Below are 27,656 nucleotides of genomic sequence, written 5' to 3'. Positions count from 1 at the left end.
GTCCTGTGTGTTGTTTGCTTGCATGTCGAGCGTCTGTGTGTGTCTGTGTGTGTTGTTCTGTAGCTAAGGAGAAGCATCACAAAGCTCCTCCTCCTCCTCCAGAGACGCACAGCTGACACAAACACAAACAGAGCTGCTACGACACTCTGTGACCTACTGACAAGAAGCTCTATCTTTGATTTTTGCCATGCATTTAAAGTAATGACAACATGTGTGTGAAGAAAGCACTGAAAACTGCTGGTGAAGTTCCAGCATTGTCGTTTATTTCCATGTAAAAGCTTTGTTGTCTAGTGTGTAAGAATCAGTGACACCTAATGGTCAGACAGCAGATTGTAGTGATGAAGCACGGCAGGGGACGACAGTACCAGGAACAACGTTGTCTTTCCTTGCTGCAGAAACACGAGGGTGTAAAACGGCCCCTGTCTTGAGTTTATATATAAACGGCTTATTTAAGGCTATGGAAAAGCCAATGTTATTTATTGTGTAGTATATGCATTTTTCTGCATATCTAAACTTAGTGTTACAGACTGGACCTTTAAGATGCCAGTGTGCTTCACATGCAGACGCTTTGACATTGTTGAACAACAACCATCTCTTCCTACAACTTTCTAAACTTTCCCGACATGAGACTCTTTTCACTCTTACGGTCACTTCTCATGTGTACAACCATCTCCAACACTGTCAAAGCCTCAGAGGACATCATTATTATGACACAAAGTACCTACCATTGGTCATTTTAGATCAAAAATGATTTAAATCATGCTTTAATGATCATGAATGCACCATAAGAAACCTTAATATGGACAGTTATTATAACATGTGTATAACATGTATCGTGCTGAATGAAAAATGGCTTGGAAACACATAAAAATGGCATCTGTACTAACTCATTACATGATTGTAGGATATGTATAGTGTTCAAATTTAATCAAATACAAGTGGTGATTTTAAAATGGATTGGCGTCTGATTGAGTAGAAGGTGCCGTGTACCATAAATAAGGTTCACCATGCAGTTTAATCTGTTACTGACGCCCCTAGAAGCAACGGTGATTATCACGTCGCATTTGTGATTTGTGATCTGGCAAATGCAGACGCATCTAAACCCATAGTTTAGTATTTCAAATGATTCCAAATTCTTACGGAATAGTCTAAAAACGTGTTTTCGTTTAACGGCGGGTGATCATTTCGTACGAGGGTGACGCAAAGAGTGGCGCTCAGAAGAGATGAAGAGTCAAAGAGAAGAGAAAGCGGCTTGTGACTGACAGTGGCATAAATACATGTTTTCATATAAAGTGTTGGGAGTACCGTGGCACGAGTAAACTTGCAGTAAAAGGTGTGGCAGTCAGGTGCATGTGTGTGCGTGCGTGCATTAACAGGAGGGTTAAGGTCGAGGGGGGTTTTACATATCAGTGGTTGTACATTCAAGGTGAGAGGTTAGGAGGCGCTGTCCTGCTATGGCCTTCACAGGCGAGTAAGGGTCAGGTTCAGGAGTCGTCTGTAGGTGTGTGTCGGTCAGCATGGTTACAGTTGCACACTCATGGCAGGGTCAGTGGTTTCATCTAGAGAAGGATGCATTTTCCTTTCTCCACCCACGGGTTGTTCTTCATCAGCTCGGGATTCAAAAAGGGATCCTCCGGAACGCCGTCCTCGATCCACTTTACCAAACTAAGAGACAGAGAGACAGAGAGACAGAGAGACAGAGAGACATTTTTACTATTCACGAGGAACTTTATTACCACAAGTCCTCCTCTATCCTCTTTAGTGTTTTCCGGTAGATAAAACCTGTTCATTAGTGAGCTTTAGATGAGTAGAACCAGGATAGCTGGTGATTTCTGTGCCTAACTAAAATGCTAAAGTGACAACATCAACTAATCTACAAAAAAAAAAAAAAAAATTCAAATCAAGTTCAGAGCTTTTATTCTGAAAAAACATGAAATGATTCAAATAGATTCTGTCGCTGTGGAAACGAGTGGAAAGTAAAGCTGGTCACCTACCCTGCCTGGCTGACTGTGCTCTCACTCTCTCACTTTATCATGATAAACGTGAACGTGTGAGTTTCTGAGGACATCCTCAGGTGGATGTTTAACATTGTTATCACATGTTCCTGTAGCCTTTATTTTAAGATGACCTGGTCTGCACTTGATAGTCCCGAGTCTCTTTGACACAGTTCTACGTGTAGTTCTGTGTTTAAAAATAAACATACAATTAAACAATGGCGTCTGAAATGCACGCTGTCTGATTACAGAACACGTCTGTAGAAATAAGTAAATAAGTAACGTCTTTTGGTTTCCAAAGAAACGTAAACTGGCAGCAGGATTGGTCAGTGATGTGTCAGAATTATTCGCATTCATCGTGATCAGAAGATGTTAAACTGGACGACGCACTCAGTCACGGTTTTGGAGGACTTCTCTCGTTTGAAGGCCAGCTGGTACTTGAGGCTCTCCACCTCCTTCTTCATCTGGGGCAGGTCCATCTCGTCCATGCCTGCAGCTTGATGTAGGGCTTCTCTACCTGCACACAGGAAGACGACGATTACAGAGTTACATTCATGCAGCGCACAGTTGTGTTAAATAGTCGTCAGACGGCGACTCTGCCCAGCAGCAACAACAGCAGCGAGTAGATTCAGAACAGAAGCCATTTGATTTATATTGTACAAACAAGTGTGGAGTAAAAGTGGCAGACCCACTTAACACTCCAGGATATATTTAGTCTTTCCCTTTAACAGGACAGAATTTCATTACATTTACAAACAACGTGACCGAGGTTTAGAGGATATGAAATGAATGCAAATCAAAACAACTCTCTCGTTTAAAACAGGAGCAGTTTTTTCCATAAAGTCAGGGTTTACTGATTGATTATCACGTGATGTTTAGACTGATCATTTACTACAAAGACTCATGATAGTGAGCTTCGACTTGAGTAAAAAAGATGAAAATGTTCGTTGCTGAAATGGACAACGTGTCCCATTTGTTCCTCTCAGCTCCTCCTCCTCCTCCTCCTCCTCCTCCTCCCTAACCGTTGTGTGTGCTTCTGAGATGAAGTGGTGAGGAAAGTGAGGCAGTGGCACAACTTAAAGCCGTATATAATCCTTGATAACAATCTGTTACCTGATGCCCAAGAGCTTGTTTCGCTTGTCAGTTGTCAGTACATGGACATAATGTTCAAATAAAATAGGAATATAATTAGTATATGCATATATTGAGTCAACTGTTATATCAGGACACAGTTTGATCTGCTGCCACAACGCAAATAACACACATTCCGGTATTTTCTTTTGCTATCAGAGAACACATTTCATATTTTGAGAGAAAGTTGAATACTCACTTCTTCATGTTAGCATTTAAGCAGCAGTATTTAACTCGTGTCCTTATGTTTCTTTTCTATTTTCACCGTATTTGTTTTTATGCTCATTTTACTTCTGTGTCTTTGATTATTCTTGTCTTTGAAATTCAATGATGTCAAGAACTCTGTGCTGCAATTTGTGCATCAAAGGTAACTTATTGTTATCATCATTATTATTATTATTATTATTATTATTATTATTATTATTATCATAAAGGGGAAGCAATAATCTGTCAAAATGAGCAGTGCATATAATATTAACCCTTAGTGCCACAGGTGCACTCTTGGTAAATTGCTGCATGAATGATACACAACTCCTTATATGGACATCCTGTGGTGTGTGTGTGTGTGTGTGTGTGTTAAAAGGTCACATCTTCAGGCTGTTTTTGTCTTTTGTGTTGTTGAGACAAAGTTATGGTTCATTTTATATCACATATTTTGTAGCGTAGCAATGTTTGTGGAGACGTCACAAAATAGACTTGTTTTTATTTTTATTTTTATTATTGTTCAATTTGTGACATTTTCCGAAAGTCACAAATTCAATGTGATTTTAAATTAAAATTTGAAGTACTTTTTGCTATAACATATCTTTTCATCAGATGCCTATAGGTGGTGCTGGAACAAACAGGATATAAGACATTCTTATAACCTCTGTGTATACATTTTATTATAGTAATGGAACCTAAACGCTCTGTGTTCTAAGGGTTAATAAACATATGACAGTAAAACAGTATACAGCCAATTTGCTCTGCAAGATTCAAAATTAAATTCCATGTACTGAGTAAATCCCTGAGCACATTTCGTTCTAAACTATGGGATTTACTGAATCTAATGTAAGGCAGGAGAGGCTGTAGGACAGCGTGTGCCCACGTCGACATAGAGCACAAAGCCCAATGAGAATTTAGCAGGAAGACACCAGCCCTCCGCTCTGTGTAGGAGAGACAGGCTGTTTGCATACTTACGTCATTAAATGGCCTCAGTGAGGTGAGGGATAAAGAGGAGTGGACTCTCCAACAAATCTCATTTACAGCTGATGGCCAGACTCACGGAGAAGGAGGACACTTGTGTCGTACTCGAGAAATAACCTTTTTTTATTTATTTATTTTTCAGCTGTGTAATGTGTTTTATCATATGTGTTAAATACGCTACTCTTTGTTTTATGATAACAGATCCTACACTTTATGTTATTATGCTGTATTGAGGACTTTATAACAACATGTTGTTCTATATCATGTCATTTACAGCCATAATGTTCAGTTTATTGTACAGCATAGTTGATGAGGGTGTAAATGTGTGTTTTTGTTGTTTAATTTAGCACTGAAATCGTTCAGTCTGCACCGTGTGAGGGGGGCGGAACCTGCTATTTTAGCGATATATCTGTCACAATTGAATGAATGAATGAATGAATGAATGAATATCTTTATTTTGGTTACATTCATATAAAAAGTAAAGATAAAGAGAGATCATTTCACACAAACGTGCCAATAACCGAAAAAGGTTATAGTCTGAAGCTACGTGGCTTATTTCGTGTACAATCCAAGGAAAAACCCAGAAAATCAGAAATGTAGAGAAAATATCTAAAACATTACACTTGGAATTAAAGTGCTGAACTGTCAATTCTCACTGTAAACTGTAATTATATTACATTTCACACTTTTTTTGAACCCAAAAGAGTTTTACACAATTTCAATTTGTCATTGAGTTCTCACTTCAAACATAAATAATCCTCGTAAATTATAATTTCCTTCTCTTCGTTTTAAGAATGTCTGAATGCAAACTGGAAGAGTTTTATTCACTAGTGGTTTTTTTGTACTGATATCTCATCAAAGTCACACTGTTGGTGCTCTTAAGCCCTTACATTGTGTGAGGTTATCAGATCCAGTCTCCAGGTATAGAAGCTACAGCTAAATGCAGGACTGCACTTCCTGTACAACTGCACCGTGGTGTCCAGTTTAGCTGTAAAGTGAACTGAGCCATGGAGATGATTTCCAGGATCCTGTTAATACATTCATTTTTTGCTGCACTAATTTGATACTGTACCTCTTTCTCTCTTCCACTTAATCATCTTTCTGGGCTCAGTAAGTACCAGGAGGTCTGAAATGTTGCTCATGAACAATTTGACACATAATTACGTGTCCACTTATCCAATAATGGTAATTATTATTGAATATTTCCTGGCTTTGGTCCAGAGCACTGCTGCTGCTGCTGCTGCTGTTGCTGCTGCAGCTGAAGCAGCAACACTGACAGAAGCAGAACAGAGCGATTCAGGTGTAATACTGCAGCGTATACATTTGAGCAATCATTAGAAATATAATCTAATCATGCAGGAATATGACTGTGGTGTCACCTTCTAATCCCATCAGCATACTTTTATTCTCAAAAGATATTCTCAAAAGCCTGGTATTGTAAGTGTCGGTGCAGGATTTGTATCATGTCGCTGAATGCGACATGGAGGCGGGGTTACACTGTTACCAGTGAAGTAACCTGTCTCTTAACATTCTGTTTAAATGCCTCTCCCTAATAATGATTCCTAACAATGTCAGAATATCTTTGTAACTCATTCCTAATCTAAAATAAAACTCAATCACACTATAATCTTAGTCCATAAACATGTAAAATGGGGATTATTAGGTAAACTGGACACTGAGAGTGAATGATTGTATGTCTCTATATGTCTCCCTGTGATGGACTGGTGACCTGTCCAAGGTGTGACTCCGCCTATCGCCCTATGTCAGCTGAGATTGGCACAGTGCCCCGCCCCCCTCGACCCTTACGTGGAGGATAAAGTGGTAGAAGATGGATAGATGCATATAATACCTATTTATTGGGAACAAATTAGTATTTGTTATAATTTTTTTTTTTTTTTTTGATGAATACAACCAGGAAATACAGGAAATATGTCTAAAAAAAACTGTAGTGAGCCCCCCCACACAGACACACACACACACACACTGATTCCAGCCTAAATGGAGTGGAACCTTAATTAATGTCATTGAGAACACCTGCGTTTGTCCTATTATTTCATCAATCACATGCTTCTTCACAGAAGAAGAACTTTCAAATCATTAGAAAAATCACAACCTGAAATCACAGCTTGTATCAGCAAGGTCACTTTCAAAGAGGGAAGTAAAACTTTGCTAAAGTTGTGAGTACTGTACTACTGTATTTGTAGGCCATGCCCAGTCTATACTGGTATCTATGATATGTGAAAACATTATATAGCACATTATATGACAATAATTAACAGTGCAAATGGGATTTAAAGGCCAGAAAAGTGTAATACACTCGTGGTCCACTCCATATAGCAATGCTGTCCTCATCCTCATCCTCTTCCTCTGCTGCCTCTGCTTCCTCTGTCCTGCTCTCTCACACTTCACACCCACGCTCTGTGTCCACTGCACTCGCTCAATAATGCTCTTCCCCTCTTGTGTGTGTGTACATTGTGTGTTTGTGTGTGTGTTCACAGTATTGTGAGTCATCTGAGGACTGGGGAGAGATGAGTGCCCGTCTAGTCAGCACTCAGAATTGATCTCATCGAGGTGCTTCAGAGACAACGCTGGTATTTTTACAGGGACATGAAATACTACTTGATATTATGCAGTTGTTTTTTTTTTTTTACCTTTTTTATGACAGTTTAGTGAGCGAAACTGAACAACTACTCCACTGCATTGTCCACTGCAATACAGTGACAGCGGGTATTATTCTTGTTTCAGTGGCTGTGAAGTTCTCTCTTCTGTTTTTTTTGTGTTTTTACCAAATATAATGTAGTTTATCACTGGGAAAAAACCCTGAATCACATTGTTTCCAGTCCTAATGCTAAGCTAAGGTAACCGGCTACCGACTGTTTGTTTGTTTCATGTCAGAAATCCACTTTTAAAGCTGTAGTAGACACATTTTTGGCTTGAACTTTTTATTATGATATTAAAACTGATTGCAGACACAAAAAGTAAAACACTATATGTATTTATATTTGACCGCTATAGCCTTGATTTGACTTTGTTATTGTTTTTGTGACTAAAAAAGTAAGTGAATATCCAGAATATAACATTTTATTTTATTTTTTTTACACAGGTGTGTAAATTATGACACAACACCAACAGTAAGGAAAAGTACTTGTGTGTCATTTGTGTTGTCTTGCTTCTGCTGCAACGACAAACACTCGAGACACGATAAAGGGAAAGTGCGTATAGGATTAAGTGCTGACTGACGTCCCTTCCCTCTCATATCGTGGCCCTTGTGTTATATGAAAATGTGAAATGGCCTCTTTAGAGCTGGTGTTTGTCTATTCTGGGCTACTGTAGTAACATGGCAGCACTATATGATGGACGCTGAAGGAGAACCATTAAAGGACTCATTCTATGGTGCTTACCTTAGAATGATTATAGATTAAGATCATTATGACCATTGATTTTTATCAAAGGATCCGACTGATATTTAAGAACATTTGGACTAATCTGTGAAGGTCTGGTTAAAGAACAGGGAGGTGTAAACGGCGTGGCTCATAAAATATGCACATCTGTCTCCTGAGGTGAGTCTGAAGACAACACACCAACATCTGTGAGTGCACGTGTGTCCTAACAATATTAGAGACAGAGAGGCAGAGTGATGGCCAGATCCTGGCTCAGATCAGGTTTCAGCATCCTCCTCCAGAGACAAGAGGAGGATTGGATGCTTTCCTCTTCATATAGCTCATCCCTGTTTTCTCTCTGTGTGTCTCATTTTACACTTTCACTTATTTTTCTCTACAAGATCCATCCTTTTTTCCCAGCACCCTCTTCTCCTTGAACAAACAAAGATCTATCGTGTTTTAGTTGCTACTGCAGTGCTATGAGTGGTAGCTGTGATAGAAAAACAAAGAAATAAGGCTTTACACGAACAGTGTTTCTTGGAAATGATAATGATTTTTTTACTTTCTAAGGAATGGGCCATATTTTATTTATTGCATTATGACCTTTTATCTCTTTATATGACACAGCACTGGGAAACAGAGCGGATTTTTGTGTCACCGGTATCTGACTTTCCTCTAACATTGACGTGCACATGCAGATGCAAAGTCAAATTTAATTAACTGATAATATTTCAGTATATACTTTGACTGCAGTTACAAAAACAGTAACCCCTGTAGTTAAAGCTGTTTTTTTATTGGCAAACCTCCTGCCCGTGGCTGTCATTAGCATTCCCCTCCATCCTTCCCTGCATCACCTCACGAGCACCGAGTTTTGCCTCCTGATTAGATGAAGTGTCCCGATAGTTGAAAGATTTCCTGTAACTTTCCTGTCACAGTGCTGAGAGTAAGAGGCCGTGTCACTGAGCAGTCTACGATCAATGGCAGAGTCCAGTGACGGCGTCAGAGATGATATTTCTGTAATCATGAGCCTTTATAAACATCCATACTGTATGTACTGTATATACGAGGGGAGGAAGTAACTCCATTAAATGATAAAAAAAAAAATACAGCGGTAAAAGTGAGGGGTGGAGAAGTGGAGGATTGTGAATGGATTCACAAAGGTCCAAATTATGATTATTTAAAAGTTAAATAATGTAATAACTGCCCACTTTATCACAGAAGACTGGAGGCTAATGACTCAGTTTAAATACATGAATTATGAGTCAAGATGTGACTCCAGTTTAATAAATGATACTGGACATGAATTAAACTCTGTGTGTGCACTGTTTTCTTTCAAAAGACTGATTGAAAGTGCATCAATAATCATTTTATAATCCAATCGTAAGGCACCTAAAGTTTCCTACCCCTAGTAAAAAAAAATCAAGTGATGAATGACCACATTTTATCATTCACCTGGTCCTAGATTCATCGTTTAGTTACAAGAACTGCGATACAGTAAATGTCAGGTGGATCACCGCTGTGTTTTTCACTTTAATACCATTTTTATCATTTCTTTTTTGTTACTTTCACGCTTGTGGACACATTCCTCGAACGATAAGAGGCAATTTTGTGTTGTGAATGATGAACGACGAATGCAAGAGGAGGAGAATGATAACATTGTGCTCCTTTATCACTTTACATCCATTTTTACTGCTGCATTTTTATCATTTCCAGCCCTCATGTGTATACCGTCTGCTGTTAATTTACAAAAACGTATTAAAGGTTATGTTTTTATCGTCGCCGCGCCTCCTCCTCTCTCTCACCTATATCAACTGCACCTGTCATTTTCCATTCTTATCTTTCTCTATTGTCTTCTCAAATGACTGTGCCTGTTATTTGCTCAGTCCTCGCCCGTGCGCATGTACATCTCTCCCTCTGTTTATCTTCTGCATCTCTGCTGGCTGCTAATTAAAAAAAACCTGAGACACATCCCACACTGTAAACATTTGACTTTCAGAATTCGAGCCGCGGAGAGTAATTGAGTGTTGGAAATGAAGAGTTTCCTCCTTTCACTTCCCTGGTATCTGTTTTCTGTCCGTCTCCCGTTGTCTTCCACACATGACTCCGCAGTAAGTGCTCACAATCCATTTGTGACAAATTCCAAACAGTAATCTCCCCCCCTCCCTCCCCCCCTCCCTCCCTCTCTCTCTCTGCTGTCAGTTGTTGTTCCTACTGATAAATCCATCCCAACATGACACACGATACCTATAGCAGTCACATTTACAGGTGGTGGTAAAGTACATATGTTAAAACACCAATATATCACTGACAAATGGATCGTGATAAAACTGTGGCTGAGCAGCCTCGTAAACCCCGGGTCTGTTTACTGTGACGGGACGGAGCTCGCTTTCCTCTGGGCTTCACTCGCTCAACTGAAGGATAAACATGTCGCAATTATCTGGCATCCTGCCATTAAACCAAACCAAAGGCATTTGCTTCTCGTTCACACAGGATGTGGTGAGGATGTGCATTATATGTAGCCAGATGTTCATCGTTTTCAAAAAAACGAATTGTTTTGTAACCAATTATAATTGTTTCCATTTATTCTCATCACGTTTTCTTTTACTTATTTACTAGCTTTTGTGATACGCTTGATTGCTCTATGGCGGTCCTTACTTTCAGAGCTTTTCCATTATACAGGTCTAGTACTTCTAGTAGAGGTTCTCCGGGTTCCTCCCACAGTACAAAAACATGCAATATTATGGGGATTAGGTCAATTGGTCACTCTTAATTGACCATGAGAGTGAATGGTTGAATGATTGTTTGTCTCCATGTGGCCCTGCGATGGACTGGCGAACTGTCCAGGCTGTGACCCTGAGATTGGTACAGCTTCCTGTGGAGGATAAAGTGGTAGAAAATGGATGGATGGATGGATGGATGGATGGATGGATGGATGGATGGATAAAATCTCAGTATTTAACAGAGGAGTCTGGTGTGTGTAGCAACAGCGACCGTGACTCATGCAGGAAGTACTGAACCATTCTGTGGACTAACTACTTTCTCATGAACAGATTCTAATGATTCAGTTACACATTGACCGTCACTAGTTGTGTGTTTGTTGTGCCACGTCACAGCAGTTTCATGTTGGAAGCAATCCATATCTTTAAGTGCTCACGCTTGTATTGGAGTAGTATGTATCACATTTAAAATTGACAGAACTGAAGCTTGACTTGAAGGTTATATCTCTATATCTGCTTAAAATATCACGATTAGTTTCTGTATTTTCTGAGTGAACATATACATGTACAGTAGTAATCACTGGACTCACAATCCTATTATGTTATAGGATGTTATTTCATCATTGACAAATTAGATTTAGTCCTATTTCAGTCAGACTAACATGTTTACATGTATTTCAAGTCTGGTTTTAGCTGGACTATCACAATAATTCCATTTTTTTCTACTGTTGTGTAAAGACAAACAACAGTTGAAATAGTTACAATGATCTTTATGCATCAGATCTTATGTAGAAAAGTATTTACATCAATTAACCTGACTGCAGTGATGCTGGTTAGTTCATCCTTCAACATTTTTTCTTTGTTTTCACGCCACTCTGCCTGGCAACAGCCCGTGGCTTATTCCTTGTAGTTGCCCAACTGTGTGTTTGTCCCAGTCTTACGAACACGATCCCTCAATAACACCCTGAGGGAATTCTTTATAAACGTCCAGTTGGACGTCATCGCCCAAGAGAATCCTTCAAATTAACTGTTTTCATTTTGGGTGGCCAGTGGTCCAAGGTCAAAGTGGCCTCACAAGACCTTTAAGTCAACAGGCTCATGTTATAAAGGTCTGACAAAATAACCGTGTAGACTGAAACTGCGTCGGTCAGCAGAGGCAGACGACCACTGGGGAGTAATTCTAGTTTGGTGATGGCTTCAGTGAAATGTGACCTCCTGAACGTAGCCAGCACTCTGCATTTAAGTGTGGAGAAGTTGGGATGAGAGTCAGCAGTACTCTGTAAGCAAACAGCTGATGAATTAGTGTCCTGAGTGTCTCTGGTTCTTGTTTCCTGGATAAACCTGACTTGAAAGTTTGACTAGAAAGGGAAACACTACATTTCTTTGTTGTGATCCAGCATCATCAGCAACATGAGTTTGTCAGAGCTAAGAAAGTCTAGGATGGTGACAGATGCTTCCCCTCTTTAGTGGGTTAAGATGAAGTGTTCAGCAGGGGAACAGTGGCTAGCATTATTGCCTCACAGCATGAAGGTTGCCGCCTTCCTTCCAAAGACATGCAGATCGAGGAGTGTGAATGTAAGCGTGAACATTTTTTCTCTGCCCTGCGTCAGCTGTCCTTGGCTACAGCGCCCCCTGTGACCCTCATGTGGAGGATAAGACTGTAGAAACTGGAAGGATGTACAGGACAGTTTATTTACCCTGAAGGCAATAAGAGCATAGCTGATTTGGGACTTTTTGTTTAGCCTAATGTCGCCATAAAGTGGACTTAATATAAGTGACGCGACACTTTTAATTGACAACTGACTCATTTTTGCAACACTGCACAGAAATGAAACTCATTTATGCTGACGACTGTCTTCTCTTCCTCTCTGGCTGTCTCTTTGGCCTCGTTCAGGCCTGGATGCGGAGGCGATTCCTCTTATGACAGTAAAGGAAACTCTGCTTCCACTGGATCAGTGCATCTCAAACAAGTGGTGTAAAAAAGTTTCACAGGAGGCAGATATACTCTCTCTCTCTCTCCTCATCCTCCTCTTCCTCACATGTACTTCACACACTGGTGCAGTGACATTAGATTAAGATGGAGCGAGTGATAAGGTGACTAATTATTATACTGTTTTGTTATTTGTTACTTGTGTTTTCTGATCACATACCCTGGTACAAACACTAGAACAGTATTTCTGATTTTCCCTGATTAACCACGGTTTGAGAAACAAGGCTCTAGAATGTCATTAAATGTACTGTTGTATTTACATTTCATTACTTAAAAAGTCTGCTCAGTTGTCTATCACAGGTCGTCTGACGTTATTTTCACTGCACTTTAAAACCAGCGGGAGCTCAGCTTCGCTTGATCTCTACGCGACGGCACAGAATTGCCTTTTTTTCACTGCGGCGAGCGAGGCGGCGGTCGGATAAAATCGTCACTTCCAGGGAAGCTCAGCGTGTATAAATAACTTGGCCTGAAATGACTTTCCTCTGTTTGAAGGACCAGCAACCGCCACTGGTCTCCTGTGACCACACATGATCAGATCTGGGCTTCCCTTCCCTTCATTCAACTGCACACTGACGTCTCACGTCTGTTTACAAGAACAAAGTCATGTTTCTAACGAGTCCGACTGCACGGATGTGTCTGATGTGTCTACTTACGCTGCTGTAACATGAAAAGTAAAAGTAACCATGGGGGAAAAAGGAATCATATGGTGATCAGTCATCAGCTCAGGAATGTCATGAAGCCACATGTGTTTACTCAAACTCTCTGGTGAGTGAGATTGGATCTAAATTGGACATAAATTTACATTTCTCACAAAATGCCGGTCTCTTTCTTCTGCCTCTACCTTGTTGTTCACATTGTCAATCTCTTTCAGGCAACGGCCTGCTTTATACATCCCCTTGAAACACCCTTGCAAATTCTGGTCAGGGCAGTTCTGTCCAGTTCTGTATGATATGTAGAGCAATATTTGCATTCTTAGAAAAAAAGAAGAAAAAACACTTCCCTATTCTTTTCAGGAGATTCATAAAACAGCAAATGTGACCTAGAGCCTGAAGGAATTATTAAACACAGTTGCAGCAGAGGCATTAGAATCTTCCCGTCATCATTTTCTTCATGAATTAACATAATGAATTCATCATTACCTTCAAACCATAACAAAAAAAGGCAGTGTTCTGTGAAGTGATGAAAAGTGTAGTAGCAGTAATAAATGTTGAGCACAGCAGCGTGTGGTGTCTGGTTGAGGTTTGGGTGTGTTCACAGTGGTTACTGCGCTGGATCTGAAGCTGTGAGTAGAAACTGGGACACTTTCCATGACGGGAGGTCGGGTTAGCCTCAAAACGACTCTCTCAAGTATCATAAAAGATGTCGAGGTTAATTACATTTTCTTTATTAACATTATTTTTTGACAGCCTCTTCAAATATCTCCCTTCTTGACTTCTGTTTAAGACTGAGTGCAGCATCGTAGTACGTTGTGTCAGTAATTAACAGCTCGTCGAGCCTTGTAAGTGTGTTTTTGTGGGTTTGTGCCGGGAAAAGTGTGGGGGTTGTTTTAGGGGAGGTTACATGTAGGTCACATTGTGATTTGGGTCAAAAGCATCCAGAGATTAACCCTCTACCCTGTGTCTCCTCCACTGTCCTCCCATCCTCTAACACTAATGTGCCATATACATACTGTGTGTGTGTGTGTACATGAGTGGAGCAGGTGGCTACCACAGTTTAATGTGTTGAATTGCTCGATCCGATTCCAAGGGCTGAATATTAAACTGGTGAACAAAAGGTGAAAAAGTGAAAGTGGGTGAGTGAGGTGTGCACAAAATGAAGAGGAGACAGCGAGGGATAAATAAGAGGCAGAAAGACGAGAGATGAAGGAATTCTTCTTGTCTCGACAGCTACTGCATTGTAAATAGAGACTAAAAATAGAAGTGAACAGGCAGAGCTGCTCTGACCAGCTGAGAGTGGCGACTGAGAGGGAACGAGGAGGCACATTGCTGTTAAACTGAGGAGGAAGTGCTGCTGAGGATAATAAATGCCAGACAGACGCTCACAGATGATGTTTGAGCTTTTACAACCGATGCGATGTGTTCGGAACATTAATGAGCTCCAGAGCCACTGGGACTAGTCCAGCTGATATGACGCCGCCATGGCACCGGCTGCATGGAGGGAAACGTTCAGTCGATCAGATCTGATCAATACTGGCCTGGAATACACTGTGTGCGATCAATGTTTGTATGTGTGGACACACTAAAGTGAGGTCCACTAAATGAGCAGGACACTCTCTGACTGCACAGTCCTGATAGAGTCACAGGGTAGTATCATGGATGGATTAGTGGACAGTCTGACCAGCAGGCAAAATCACAGCCAACAGTAATAAAATGGATTACAATCAGACAGGAAGATTTACAGAGAGACACACAACAACCATTACGAGACACACAATTATTGACATGTAATGATTAGAAAAGACAAAAGATGTTTACAAAGAGACAAAATGACCACAAAGAGACACAGAACAACCACTAAGCCACAATATTACTACAAAGAGACACACAAAATGTCTACAAAGAGCCAAAACAACCACTAAGATTCACACAGAGAGAGAGAGAACGACCTTAAAGGGACACAAAACAACCAGTACAAGTCACGAAACAACGACAAAGAGACACAAATTAACAACAAACAATTACAAAGAGACACAAAATAATGACCAACATAATGACAACACAAAAACAACCAATAAGAGACACTAAACAGCTACTATGATTAACTACAAAGAGGAAAAATAACCTCTAAGACAAACACAGTTACTACAAAGTGACACACAACAACCACAGAGGCACAAAATGGCGACAAAGAGGCAAAACACGATTACAACAAGACTTAAAACAACAACAAAGAGATGAAATATACACAAAGAGACACAAAAAAAACCATAAAATGTCTACTGAGATTCACATTATGACTCCACAGCGAGAGAAACAACAACCTGGAAGGTACACAACCATTTAGAGCCATGAAACAACGACAAAGAGACAAAATAACCACTAAGATTCATGATATAACGACACAGAGAGGCAACAACCTCGAGGAGACACTAAATGATTAAGAAGACCCATAAAAATAACCACTAAGTCAGAAAAATGACTACAAACAGACAGATCATTATTACTGGAAACAAAACAATAACACAGGGACGCAATATGTGTCTTTCACAACAAAAAACACAGAATGACTGAAGTGAGGCACAACTGCAAAAATAACATAAAACACAGGAACGAGAGGGGAATTTGGTTTGAATTTATTGATCATTCCTCGATTACACTGAGTAAACTAAGTCTTTACTGCCAAGAAACAGATCTACAGTTCCCTGAAAACAGGGTCAGGCGAGGCCAGAGCAGAGGGAAGCAAGGAAAGGAAGAGGAGGAGGAGGAGGAAGAGGAGGATGAGGTGCAGAGGGGACATGTAATGTAAGATTTATGTAATGTCAGTGGGTACTTGCAGAGCCGGCCCAAGGCATAAGCCAACTAAGAGGCTGCTTGGGGCCCCCTGATCACCAGGGGGCCCCCAATGGTGTGTGGAGAAAAACAATTTTAACATGTTAAAGAAATCTAGACATCTTTAGATTTAGATTTTCTTAATAGTGTTGAGTTTAAGTTATCTGGTTTTATTTTGCAGTTGCTCATTAAGTCAGTGATTTTACTGCCCTCTAATGTTAAAGAAAAAGCAAGAGTGACGCTGTGTACTATAATGAATGCAATTTTTAGTGTTACACAAGAATCAATAATAGTAAATTAGGGCTGCAACCATTATTCTTTTTCAATTAATCGATTACTAAATGAATCGTCATCTATGTTGATCATCGATTAAGCGGCTCGAGTGTTTTTTTCAATAACTAAAACAAGCTTTCTGATTGTTTCAGCTTCTTAAATGTGAATATTTACTGGTTTCTTTGTTCCATATTACAAAGAAGTCATTAAAACCAAATCATTTTGCCTGAGAACATCAGCATTTCCAGGTTTGAGAAACACTGATTGAAATTTATATTATATATTTTACGGACCAAACAAGTACTCGACTGATCGAGAAAATAATCGACAGATTAATCGTTGATGAAAAATAACCGTCAGTTACATCGCTTTAGTCAAGTACCGGCTACTCGGAGGTGGAGGGAGGGGGTCCCTCAAATCAAATCAAAGCAAATATTAGGGCCCCATAAAGGCTTGAACCGGCACTGGGTACATGGCCCACGGCATGGAGCAAAAAAATATGAATTATGTAGTCCAAGATTGTTGTTGTACTTTGTGTAGTACATCTATCTATCTATCTATGTGTTGTGTATCAGCTGCATTAAGGCCTGTGATATACTATAATAGAGCACATGTGACACAGTGGATGACTGTAATTGTATGATGATGATGATGATGATTAGGGATGCACGATATATCGGCATTAATATTGGTATCGGCCGATGTTCGTCATTTTTTAACATATCGGCATCGGTGTAATGAGTAAAACTGCGCCGATTTTAACAACCGATGTTTATACCCGTCTAATTGCTGTTTGTGTATGTGTGTCGGGAAGGGGACAGCGTCAGTGATGCAAGCGCAGCACAAGGTGTGTGTGTGTGGAGGAGAGAGAATGTCAGCGGTGTGGGCGATTTTTCAGGGTGTCAATAGAAGATACGCGAAAAGCATTATGCAACACTTGCAAAGTCGAGGTAATGCGAGGAGGGTTCCGCGTCAAGTCATTCAATACCACAAATTTGATCATGTCATTTGAAAAACCGCCACCCAGAAGTACACAAACAACGGCAGGAAGCTAACGCTAGTAACATTAGGCAGCAGACAAAAAGAAAGCAGCGCAGCTGGGACTCGACCAAAGGAAGACAGTGGCCAGGGCAATAACGATCAAGGTAATGGAAATGATTGCTCTTGACGACCAGCCGAGGGTTCCGACGGTTGATAGCGCATATTGAACCCCGCAACAACCTGCCAAGTCGGCGCTACTTTTCCGATGTTTTGCAATTGAATAAATATCTGGTTGCCATGAATACTGGCAGGTTTGATAAAGTATTTTAACATGTTTTTTTTTTAATTATGGCAGCTCTTAGTAGAGCTCGTCAGGTATTGTTTCTCATATCTGTTGTGTAGTTTTATTGTGAAGGGAAGTGGCGCGGTTGTTGTTGCCGGGAGGAAGGGTTGTTGACTTTATTTACGTACCCAGTATAGACGCCCTTATCTCGGTTACAGTAACTTTGGCAGGGTATTATTTTTATTTATGTTCATGTTTGTAATTTATGATCCAAACTTTCTCACAGGAGTTTAGTGAGTTGAGGGAGTTAAACTGTACTTTAATTTAGTTACACACTTGCTACAAGTGGTAAAGGTTTCTAAAAACCTTTACTTGTAGTTGGTTACTTGTGTCTTATGTGACCTTGTTATTTGGAGGTAAAACATGTTTTGAAAATAAAGAAAGACATTCAAAAATTCAGCTTGCATGATTTTCATTCTGTACAAACTTTTATCATCTCAGAAACTTTTTTTAAAAAACATATATCGATATCGGTAAATATCGGTTATCGGCCATAGCAGCAATATTAATATCGGATATCGGTATCGGTGGAAATAGTCATATCGGTGCATCCCTAATGATGATGATGAGGTAAAGGAAAGAGTCGCATCTCTTACCTCACTGACGCGCCGGCGGAGGCTGTTGCTCTTTCCAAGTCTGACCGGTGCAGGGAGCGCAGAGGAGAAAGCAGCACCGACACACGGAGAGACGTGGATATTTGTTTTTAATTTCCTCTCTATGGAAACAAATACAGAGCAGAGTCCCGGGAAGCGGCGCGCGCGCTCTCTGTATCCACGGGAAAGGACCAGGGATAAAATCCGCAGTCTCCGGAGTGTAGTACAGACGATGACGAGCAGACTGAGGCTCTGTGTGTGTGTGTGGATGAGAGCCGGAGGAGTCTGTGTGTTGCAGAGGATGCGTGTGTGTGTGTGTGTGTGTGTGTGTTTGTGTGGTGTGGTGGTGGTGGGGCGAAAATAACCAAGTGGACAAGTTGACAAGCCGGTCCGGTGCGCGCTCCGCTCTTCACTGTCCGCGTCTCCGCCGGGGATCCAGCTATATGTGCGTCCGCGCGTGTGCGCGCGCACGAGAGAGGGAAAAGAGAGAGAGAGAGAGAGAGAGAGAGAGAGAGAGAGGTGTATCAGTCAGGTAACACAGTGCCACAATCAATGAGGAAAATACTTCAACTTGTTCTCACTGTCTTTCACTTCTCTCTCTCTCTTTTTCTCTCCGTGTGTGTGTGTGTGTGTGTGTGTGTGTGTATACCTCTTGCTTGTCCCAATTGCCAGACTCTGGATTTCTGCCCTAATATGGCCACTTAAGCTGCATCTGATTCCACTGAGAGAGAGAGGGAGAGGGAGAGAGAGGGAGAGAGAGAGAGGGAGAGAGAGAGAGAGAGAGAGAGAGCACATGTGAGGGTTTTATTCCACACACACAGAAAATGCTGCATTGGAGCAGAGAAAGCTTAAGCTTGAAATGATGGAGCAGTTCATTTTTATAGCAGGTCTAACTTCCATGTGAACATACAAATGAGGGACTTTTAATTTGAAATTTGTCAAAATTGATTCAGTAAAATTGGATCGATTTTCAAAATGTTCAGAAGCTTTTAAATTGAAATGTTAAGTCATATATAAGAAATGATGGAGCTATTTGTTTGTATAGTTTTTCCATTTCAGAATTTAGAAAACAAACAAACAAACAAACAAACAAACAAAAAACTAGTTTCCCCTCATATTTACCCTTCATGTTGTTATCAAACCCTCAGCAAGGCATCGATGGAAGAGTGTCTATAAATAACTGTTGCTGTAAGTGTCTGGACTGCATTTACAGGAAATGTACACACACACACACATGCATGGTTCAGGTGAACCATAAGCACACGCAGCACTACAGTGAATTAGTTTGGTTTGATTCAATCGCAGTAGAAAAGCTCAGCACGAACGATGAAAGTGCACCGAGGTTGTTTTTGTGTGTTTTTAAGCCGTTATGAAAGCAAGAAGAAAGTGATACACACTCTATCTCCATCACCATCGCCAGCCACGTGAGAAGTCGTCCCCAGACACTGATCTGGTTTCACTCCATCAATTCTTCTCCCACCCTTAGGAATCCAAGCATCCCTCCCCCAGGCCACATGCTCATAGCTGAATAGTTTATAGTATTTTAGGGCATTTTTTCCAGCATTAATTAACGCTGCAGTAGACAGGATTACTAGAGAAGTAGTTGATTGTGGAGTGGTTTATGTTTTAGGACTGATGCTGTCTGTCCTGAGCCCCTCCCTCCAGATGAGCACAGACAGAAGCAACTGTTTCATCCCTGAAACGCTCCTCCCATACTGACACACACATTATACTCCAGTTCTTATTTGACTCTCATGTTCTCATATTGGAATAACAACCTTTCTAACAACCTTGAAATCGATTAATGACAAAAAATATAGTACCTTTAAGCTTCCATGTATGCATATGTACATTTACAGAATTGTGATAAAACACACTCAAACTAGTGTCATGTATATACTCCTCACTTTCCAGGCTCCATTAGGTGCTGTGAACATTACACGGATGAAGATAGTCTCCTTCACCTTTGTGGGTCACCACCACTCTGTGAAGTCGTGTCCCTGGAGAATAGAAACAACATTTCTATGGGATGGCAGATGATTCCCCACTGTGCTGCTGGAGCCAGAGTGCATGCTGGGAGCAGATGTGGTCAACCACTTACAAAGAAGGTGTGAAAAGACGAGTAAATTGTCTGTTGTGGAAAGACCTTCAAGTGATGGACAGATGGACAGCTACAGAAATGTGCTGTTCTGAGTTACTGTAATGTTTCCATGCACAGTCGATGTCCTTGTCCCAGTATACAAGCAGCAGCAGGGAATCCATTCATTGAATGACCTCTCTTTTCAGTTTCAGGTTTAGCATGAAGCAAATCTGGCACTAAGTGTCACGACCACTGGATTTGTCCAGGCTCTCTTGGTTTGGAAAGTTGTCTTTCAGTTTTCCTTACCTTGGCTTTTTGGTTCCTTGTGACTGCTTTTCTTTTCCTTGTTTCCTGTTTTATTTTGTACTTCATCCTGGTGTATGTACCTTGTTAGGTGTGACTTCCTGTCCTGTCTTCCCTGTTGTCTGCCCCGCCCTGATGTGATTCACCTGTGTCTGATTATCCCTGCCTCCCTCGCAGCACAAATCACATTTTTAAGCATATTCAGATTGTATCGAGCTCGATTTCTTTGGCAGTCTGGACAGTTAAAAAACACGAGATCCAAAGCTGATTTAAACCACATATGGAGGTGGTTTCAAATGTGCTCAGATAGGAGTTCAACGTGTCTTCCTTCGGGATTCCACTGAGCTGTGGCATTGGAAACGCATCTACTTTAGTCAATGTGTCCGTTTGTGACGCGTACTGCCTCCGTCATTGTTGTAACTATAGATCAATCCATGTGGAAGACTACAATAGACACACTCAGATCAGATCTGATCACAGTATATAATGTGAACAGTTGGTCAGGAAGATCAGAATCTGATGTTTGAGCTGCAGTCTAAACAAGGCCGTAGTCTCTGTGCTCACGTCTGTGTTGGTTTCTACTATCAAGAACATAACTGGACACCAGAGTTGCTGCAGAATCATTATTAATAACCCAAATCTGTTCAGTGTTTATTTGGTTGTATATAGGCCAGATTTACACTCGTGTGCTGGTGCCAAGACTTTCTTGTCAACTGAGTTTATAATGTGGGTGAAAGAGAGAGGCAACAATCTTTCTTTCATTCATTATTGACATGATTACAGATTACAAAACACATAAAAGCAGCTCAGCGGACTCAAATAAATAACCATTATCCTCGGGAAAACACAACACAACCATATCCAAATATATTATTCATGAAGCCCGGGGGAAGGAAGGGTTATGATGTTATGTAATGTGCTGAAATCCTAATTGGAGCATTTTGCTTCGATACTGTAGCTGCTGGGTCTGACAATGTACATTTGAATTTAAATTATATAGTGGATGCAAAAAGTAAATGTACATGTTTGGGAGATAATCCGTTCAACGAGTTATTTGAGACATCTTAAGATTGTTCAGCTACTGATGTAGAAGATGGAACACACACTATTAACTTATATTATACTATTATACTATTAACCTGAAGTGATGAGACTGAATCACCTTCATTCCAGTGGAGATATAAACAGGTCATGGTGTTTGTCCTCTGTTGGCTGCTGGGCCTGCACAGTGTGCAGTGGTTAAAACAACTGTGTTTAGCCAAAATATCCCAATGAGAGCTGTGAAACTGAACCAAAACAATAAAATTGGCTACAATGCAACGTGCACAGGGCATTTGTTACCCCATTGGTTCATGCTTGAGGGGCTGCAGCAGTCACAGATACGTGAATCATCACAGTCTGAATGCTGGAAGTGCAGAATACTGTATGATGCACATGGAAATCTGTTGCATGGTCTCCAGATCTGTTTATGGTTATTGGACGAGGTTGATTTGTGACATTTTAAAGCTAATATTCAGTCTCCTCCATCTTGGTACACTATAAAAACTATAGCTTATATACACAGTCAAACTATAGCTGTCTTGTCATTCAATGTCATTCAATAAAGACAAAAATAGTGTGATGGATTTTACGTTGAAAGGGAAGAGGAAAAGTTAGCATATTGTTAAAAAGCAAATGAATACGATGAAATAAGACGAAGCAAATAATGGATGGTGTTTAAAAATCAAGGGACTGTAACGTTACTCCACTTTCCACTGAAAAAACTGTGTGTGAGTGAACGTAGAGCAGGTGTGGACAGATGAGGAAACCACAGCATTCCTCCACTTAGTGCAAGAAGTAAGTATTACTGCAATAATAGATGTGAAGCAGCAATGACACACGACCATGTTTAAACAGCTCTGACGCTCTTTATATGCATCATCAAGGACATTTACATCATGCCTTCTTGTTCCTTGTGACCTGAGCTTTAGCGCCACCTAGTATCTTGGTGAAATAACACCCAGTATTTACTTAAAGCTGCAGTGTGCAACTTTGTGAACCCTGTTAAAACAGTATTTTAACACGCAGTATACGTTGTAACTAACTGCCAGATATTGGAAGTTATTATAGAAAAATGGACAAAAGCACTTACTCACAGGACATTTATCTGTCCCTTTTATGGTTAATTGGACATTTGGGCCATTGAGTTAGGTTTTAGAGGGTTAAATATAGTTTTTGCCTCTGTTTTGGTCTTTGTGAACAGAAATGATGTAACATTATTTATATGCTGCTTCCTTTACCCCTCCCTCGCTCCATGTTGCTGCAGCCGCCGTCTGTCCTGACATAAAACCAATCACTTCCTGTGTGCAGCATGCAAATGTTGCACACAAGATCTAAACCCTGTTATTCTGAGAAACAGTGAGAGAGATAAACTCGCGTGACAGTGGTTTGAATTTAACGGACATTTGCTCATGTTTACACGCTACAGTTTAACAGCAGAAAATGGAAACACCCATTTTCCTTTACTGAATTTTCTAAAATTCTATTAATATTTGAGATGTTTAAGTCCAGAAACATTAGACTGTAGGTGTGAGTGTGAGAGTCCCTGTGATGGACTTGTGACCCGTCCAGCGGTAGACGATGGATGGATGCATGGATGGATGGAGGATGTAACACCTAGCTAATGACAGCCATGGGTAAGGAAGTCCTTGTGAAGCCTTGTAGCAGATTTGCTTTACAGAAAGTCAATCTTCTATTTGCCCTCTCCTTTGCACAGAACAGATCATTCTGCTCCATTTTGTCTGTGTCACCGCAGACCATTCACTCCCCTCCTTTGTCACTCGGACTCGATGGATCTTCAATAGACCTTTTGACTGGATCGTGCATGAAAACAACTAACACTGATAGCAGTGTGTTCCATTTAAGGTTGTCTCTGAAACAACTAGGCCACTCTGCAGCTTCTAGTTCCACACGGAAAGCTCTGGAAACACCTTCTGGTTCAAGGCTTTTGATGAACTGTGAGGTTTTTAATCCAGGAAGTCTCCACAACTTCATCCATTCCCATTAATCTGATGTCATTTATGGTGTGATGTGTTTGATAAACCCCCCCTTGCAGTAAAGAGGGTTTGGATTAGATTAGATTAGATCTCGGCTCTTTTTGTAAACGTGCTATGTGTCTGCATTCTATTTGCTGTATATGTGTGTGTGTGTGTTCGGTGTTGGGATTAGACATCCTTCAGCAGATTAATAATTCTCCATCAGAGAGCGACTGATGGCTCACCAAACACACTGAGCCCAGACATACAACGATGACTAATATGACATCAAATACACACATGGCTGGTAGAGTTGACATCTTGTTGACAGTGATCTGGGAGGAAACATTGACAGTGAATTGATAATTTATGTTTTTTCCCACAAACAAGATTATTTACTTGGTTGTGTTGGAGGCACACACCTGGATAACTAAACACTGAAGCATAATCATTCTTCTTGCCTTCCTTTCAAATCCACATGTTCTCTGTAAACACAGTTATTATTACGATTTTATCTATGCAACAAAATTGCAACAAAACACTTTGAGATAATTACCAAAAAATATGTATCCTCTCTGTCATGTACAGTATAACAAACTATATAAAGTTACTCTCTATCAATATGGATGATAGAAGGTGCCTCTTGAAACATATCCTCCCACTTTTTGGGTTTTACTTGAATTCAAGTTTATTGGATACATCTAGGGACACAGTGGCTTGTATTGTTGCCTCACTGGGGAAGGTCAGTGGTTTGAATCCCAGTTTCGGACATGCAAACAAACTGGACGCACTGAATTGACCGTAGGTGTGAATGTGAGAGTGAACAGTTGTTCATGGACTGGTGACCTTTCCCAGGCGTACCCTGCCTTTTACCACATACGCCTGCTGTGATTGGCTCCGGCTGCTCCTCATGTAGAAGATAAAGTGGTGAAAGTTTACTCTGTACTGTACATCAACATACAGTGTTGTCCGATAACACTGTCAGCTGCTGCACTTTGTCGCTTGCTGAGATGACTGATAGGACTGATCGCCTCTGCTCACACGCTGAATGCTAGAGCACATTTAGAACTGGAGCACACACACACACACACACACACACACAGATGGAGCATCAGTGTTAGCAACAGCAGCACTTAGAGACGAGGTCTTACTCAGCACTGATCATTAATTCATAACATCTCATGATGGAAATCCCAGATCAGAAAAAAATCTGTTTTTTATTCCTAAATAAATAAAGGAAAATGAACTAAATAGATAAATAGATACAGTATATCAACAATAGATTGATATATATAATCGTCCTTCTTTGACCAGCAGCGTCTCGCTCTAAACAGACCTGTGGGAATAATTAAAGCAATCAAAATGAGAATGATAAAACCCTGGCAGTCAATATTTTTGTTTCATCATATAAAAATTGCATGAAAATAGATTAAATCCCACTGTCTTGTTTTCTGCCCTCGGCACCAGCCACCACCACCACCACCACCAGCACCTCCCCTTCATTATGTGTGCCTGGTTGTCTCTTTGTAATCCAGAGAGTCTCTTTGTGGCTGTACACCATGTGGCTCACATGTACTTTGGTCCCTAATGGACCCAGTCAATAGGGAAAAATTGCCACCCTGTTGTCTCTATTCAGGTCAAGTATGTGTGTACATATATGTGTGTGTGCTTGTGTGCATGCACTCATGGTACTTTATCAGTTGTGTATATTCTTTGCAGGCACGACTACTATAAAATATTACATGTGTTTCATTTTCAAATGTGCTTCATTGCGTTTTTGCTTCTTATTTTTTACTTACAATAGCTCGGTTTCCGTGTACTTTTTTTTTTTGCTTGAGTGGAGGTCAACCTCAAAGACATTTTCTCAGCGTCCTATAAAATCTACACAGTGAATCCTAATGAAATCAAAATGTGCTTTTAATTGTCACAGTCGTTTATTTGTTTTTTCCATTTTTGCTTTGCTAATTCGGGAGAACGGAAATACATTTTAGACACAACAGTAATTGATTGTCTATTTTCTTTGTTGTTGTTTAGCAAATGTAGCCAACAATGGAACATTAGCATTAGCACCCATTATTAGTTTTCTCTGATCATGTGTTACACTGACATCTCTAGTGTTGTAGAGCAGAGCTTCCAAAACTTCACAAAACTTCTAAGACACATGCACAGATTTGTACATTAGCAATGATTTTAATATTAAAACATTTCGGGCCAATTACGAATCAACAATCACCATCAATTAATATTACGATCCATAACCAAGGAGCCATAAATGTTGTGTCAATGAATGAATACAACATTAAAATGTGAATAAAACGCAGACGCATCAAATTGTATTTAATGTTTTGTGATTGATTTGTTTGTACTGTTGTGAGAACAACACGTACAAAATAAGACAGTTTAGCTGTTTTTCTTGTTTGACATATTCAAAGTTGATTTTTCATTGGAACATAACTCACATCTATTATAAGTCGCTATTTGCATAACGTAGCAGACAGAAAACAAGCCGAGGTTTGTGTATTTGATGTGGAGTCAGAGCTGCAGGCAAACAGCTGATGGAGATGGGGATGGTGACAATTGTTTGCAATGTTTGAGTCCACACAAATGTGTTAGAGATCAATTAAAGACACTTTAAAGTGTACAATTTTACACAGCGTTATAATACTAGGAGGAAAGGTGGAAAACAGTGACTTACAACTTAAAAGTAGTGTTTTACTTTCATATTCTACACATATTCTGGATAGAGCATGAAAGTGTATAATGTACGATTTGTGAGGATACATGAAAACACATTAGTCAGTGGTCTGTGTGTGTGTGTGTGTGAGTCAGTAAAACACGGCTCGTGCACTGTCAGCTGTCACGGGCACGCTCGTCCCATCAGGAGCAGACAGATGTTTTATGAATGAGGACTGAATCGAGGTGACACAACAAAACCAATTCTGCAGCTGCACATGCAGAGAGACACTGTCGGCTGTTTGAGGCGTCTCATCAGCATTAAAACAGAGAGAGAGAGGGAGAGAGCGAGAGAGATAGAGAGAGAGAGAGAGAGAGAGAGAGAGAGAGTCTCAGTGAGAGACTGTTATACAGACTTGAGACTCTGCCCTGCTGCTGTGATTGACATTAGAACAGTGTATCAACAGTTCATCACCCAAAACATCTGTATCTCAGAGACAGAGGGGCTGTCTGCAACTCTGTGTGTGTGTGTGTGTGTGCATTTGTGTCTGTGTGTGTGTGTGTGTGTGTGTGTGTGTGCTGGCGTGTTTGGAGAATGGAGTCTTTTCAGTGTTGTCCCACACAAAGAAGATAAAACTACTAATGGCCTGGGCTTCCTCTAATGGAGCAGTGAGTGTGTGTGTGCGTGCATGCGTGTGTGTCAACAGAGCTGCATTTTAATCATCTCTTATTCATGGCATGGCTGCATTATGGCATTCAGAGCCGGGTATTCCGGTCTTTCTATTTCCAGCTCCCACTCTCTGTACATGTGGGCACCTATTCACATGCACCTATCCAGGCTGTGGAGCTGGAGCTGCACAGACTGGCCCCACTGATAAAAGATCCACTCTCCTCCCTGCGCCTCATCCTGCAGCACACATCATGACACTTAATGTCTTGTACAGTCACGTCCATGAAGTCATTTTGAATGTCATTTGTTTGCGTGATGTTTGGACTTGTTATGTTATTAATAACACAATGGCTCTTTTCTGTTCAAGTGCTCCAGTAAACTATGACAGTGTAGCAGGGAGCCAGCATGTCATGACATCAGGACCCATTTAATTTGTTTATTTACACCTGTGTGACACCTCAGAACGTTTCTGAGACTGTAATTATTTTATTATTCATTAGCTGTGGTAACAATCAGTTCATTTCCAAATATCACACCAATTTAGATTATGCACATATCATTTTTATATTGTCTGTTAGTTACTTAAAAAGGGCATAAATACAAGATCTGAAAAACAGGATGGGTTTTAGCCCACTGCTCTGACTACATCTGAACATGCAGCGCCCTCTGCTGGTGAAAGCAAAGTGTTATAAAATTAATAATTATAAATATGTAAACTGTACTGTTATTCACCCAAAACAAGGAGGTACATGGATTCTTCTGTTCAGCACCTCCTTGATAATTTTACTCAAACACACACACACACACTTGTTCATACACTGTGACATTAACCAAGGTGTTG

General features: G+C 40.5%; 1 protein-coding gene across 2 annotated transcripts; it reads right to left on the bottom strand.

Moving 5' to 3' along the window:
* Positions 1-800: 800 nt before the first annotated feature.
* On the bottom strand, positions 801-18,573 carry gng13b (guanine nucleotide binding protein (G protein), gamma 13b). Of its 2 annotated transcripts, none has more exons than XM_058654443.1 (3): positions 18,079-18,573; positions 2,385-2,511; positions 801-1,665 (listed from the first exon to the last, which is right to left on the bottom strand). In XM_058654443.1, exons 2-3 carry the CDS (start codon positions 2,480-2,482, stop codon positions 1,560-1,562), a joined length of 204 nt encoding a protein of 67 aa, XP_058510426.1. In that variant the 5' UTR covers positions 2,483-2,511; positions 18,079-18,573; the 3' UTR covers positions 801-1,559. The 2 variants fall into 2 exon arrangements, with proteins under 2 accessions (XP_058510426.1, XP_058510427.1); XM_058654444.1 differs by lacking the exon at positions 18,079-18,573 and adding an exon at positions 3,325-3,433.
* Between the last annotated feature and the right edge of the window lie 9,083 nt (positions 18,574-27,656).

This window comes from Solea solea, chromosome 16 (genome assembly GCF_958295425.1).
Source record: "Solea solea chromosome 16, fSolSol10.1, whole genome shotgun sequence".
NCBI classification, from domain to species: Eukaryota; Metazoa; Chordata; class Actinopteri; order Pleuronectiformes; family Soleidae; genus Solea; species Solea solea.
Note: the sequence above shows the minus strand (reverse complement) of the source record. Positions and strands in the feature narration are given on the sequence as shown.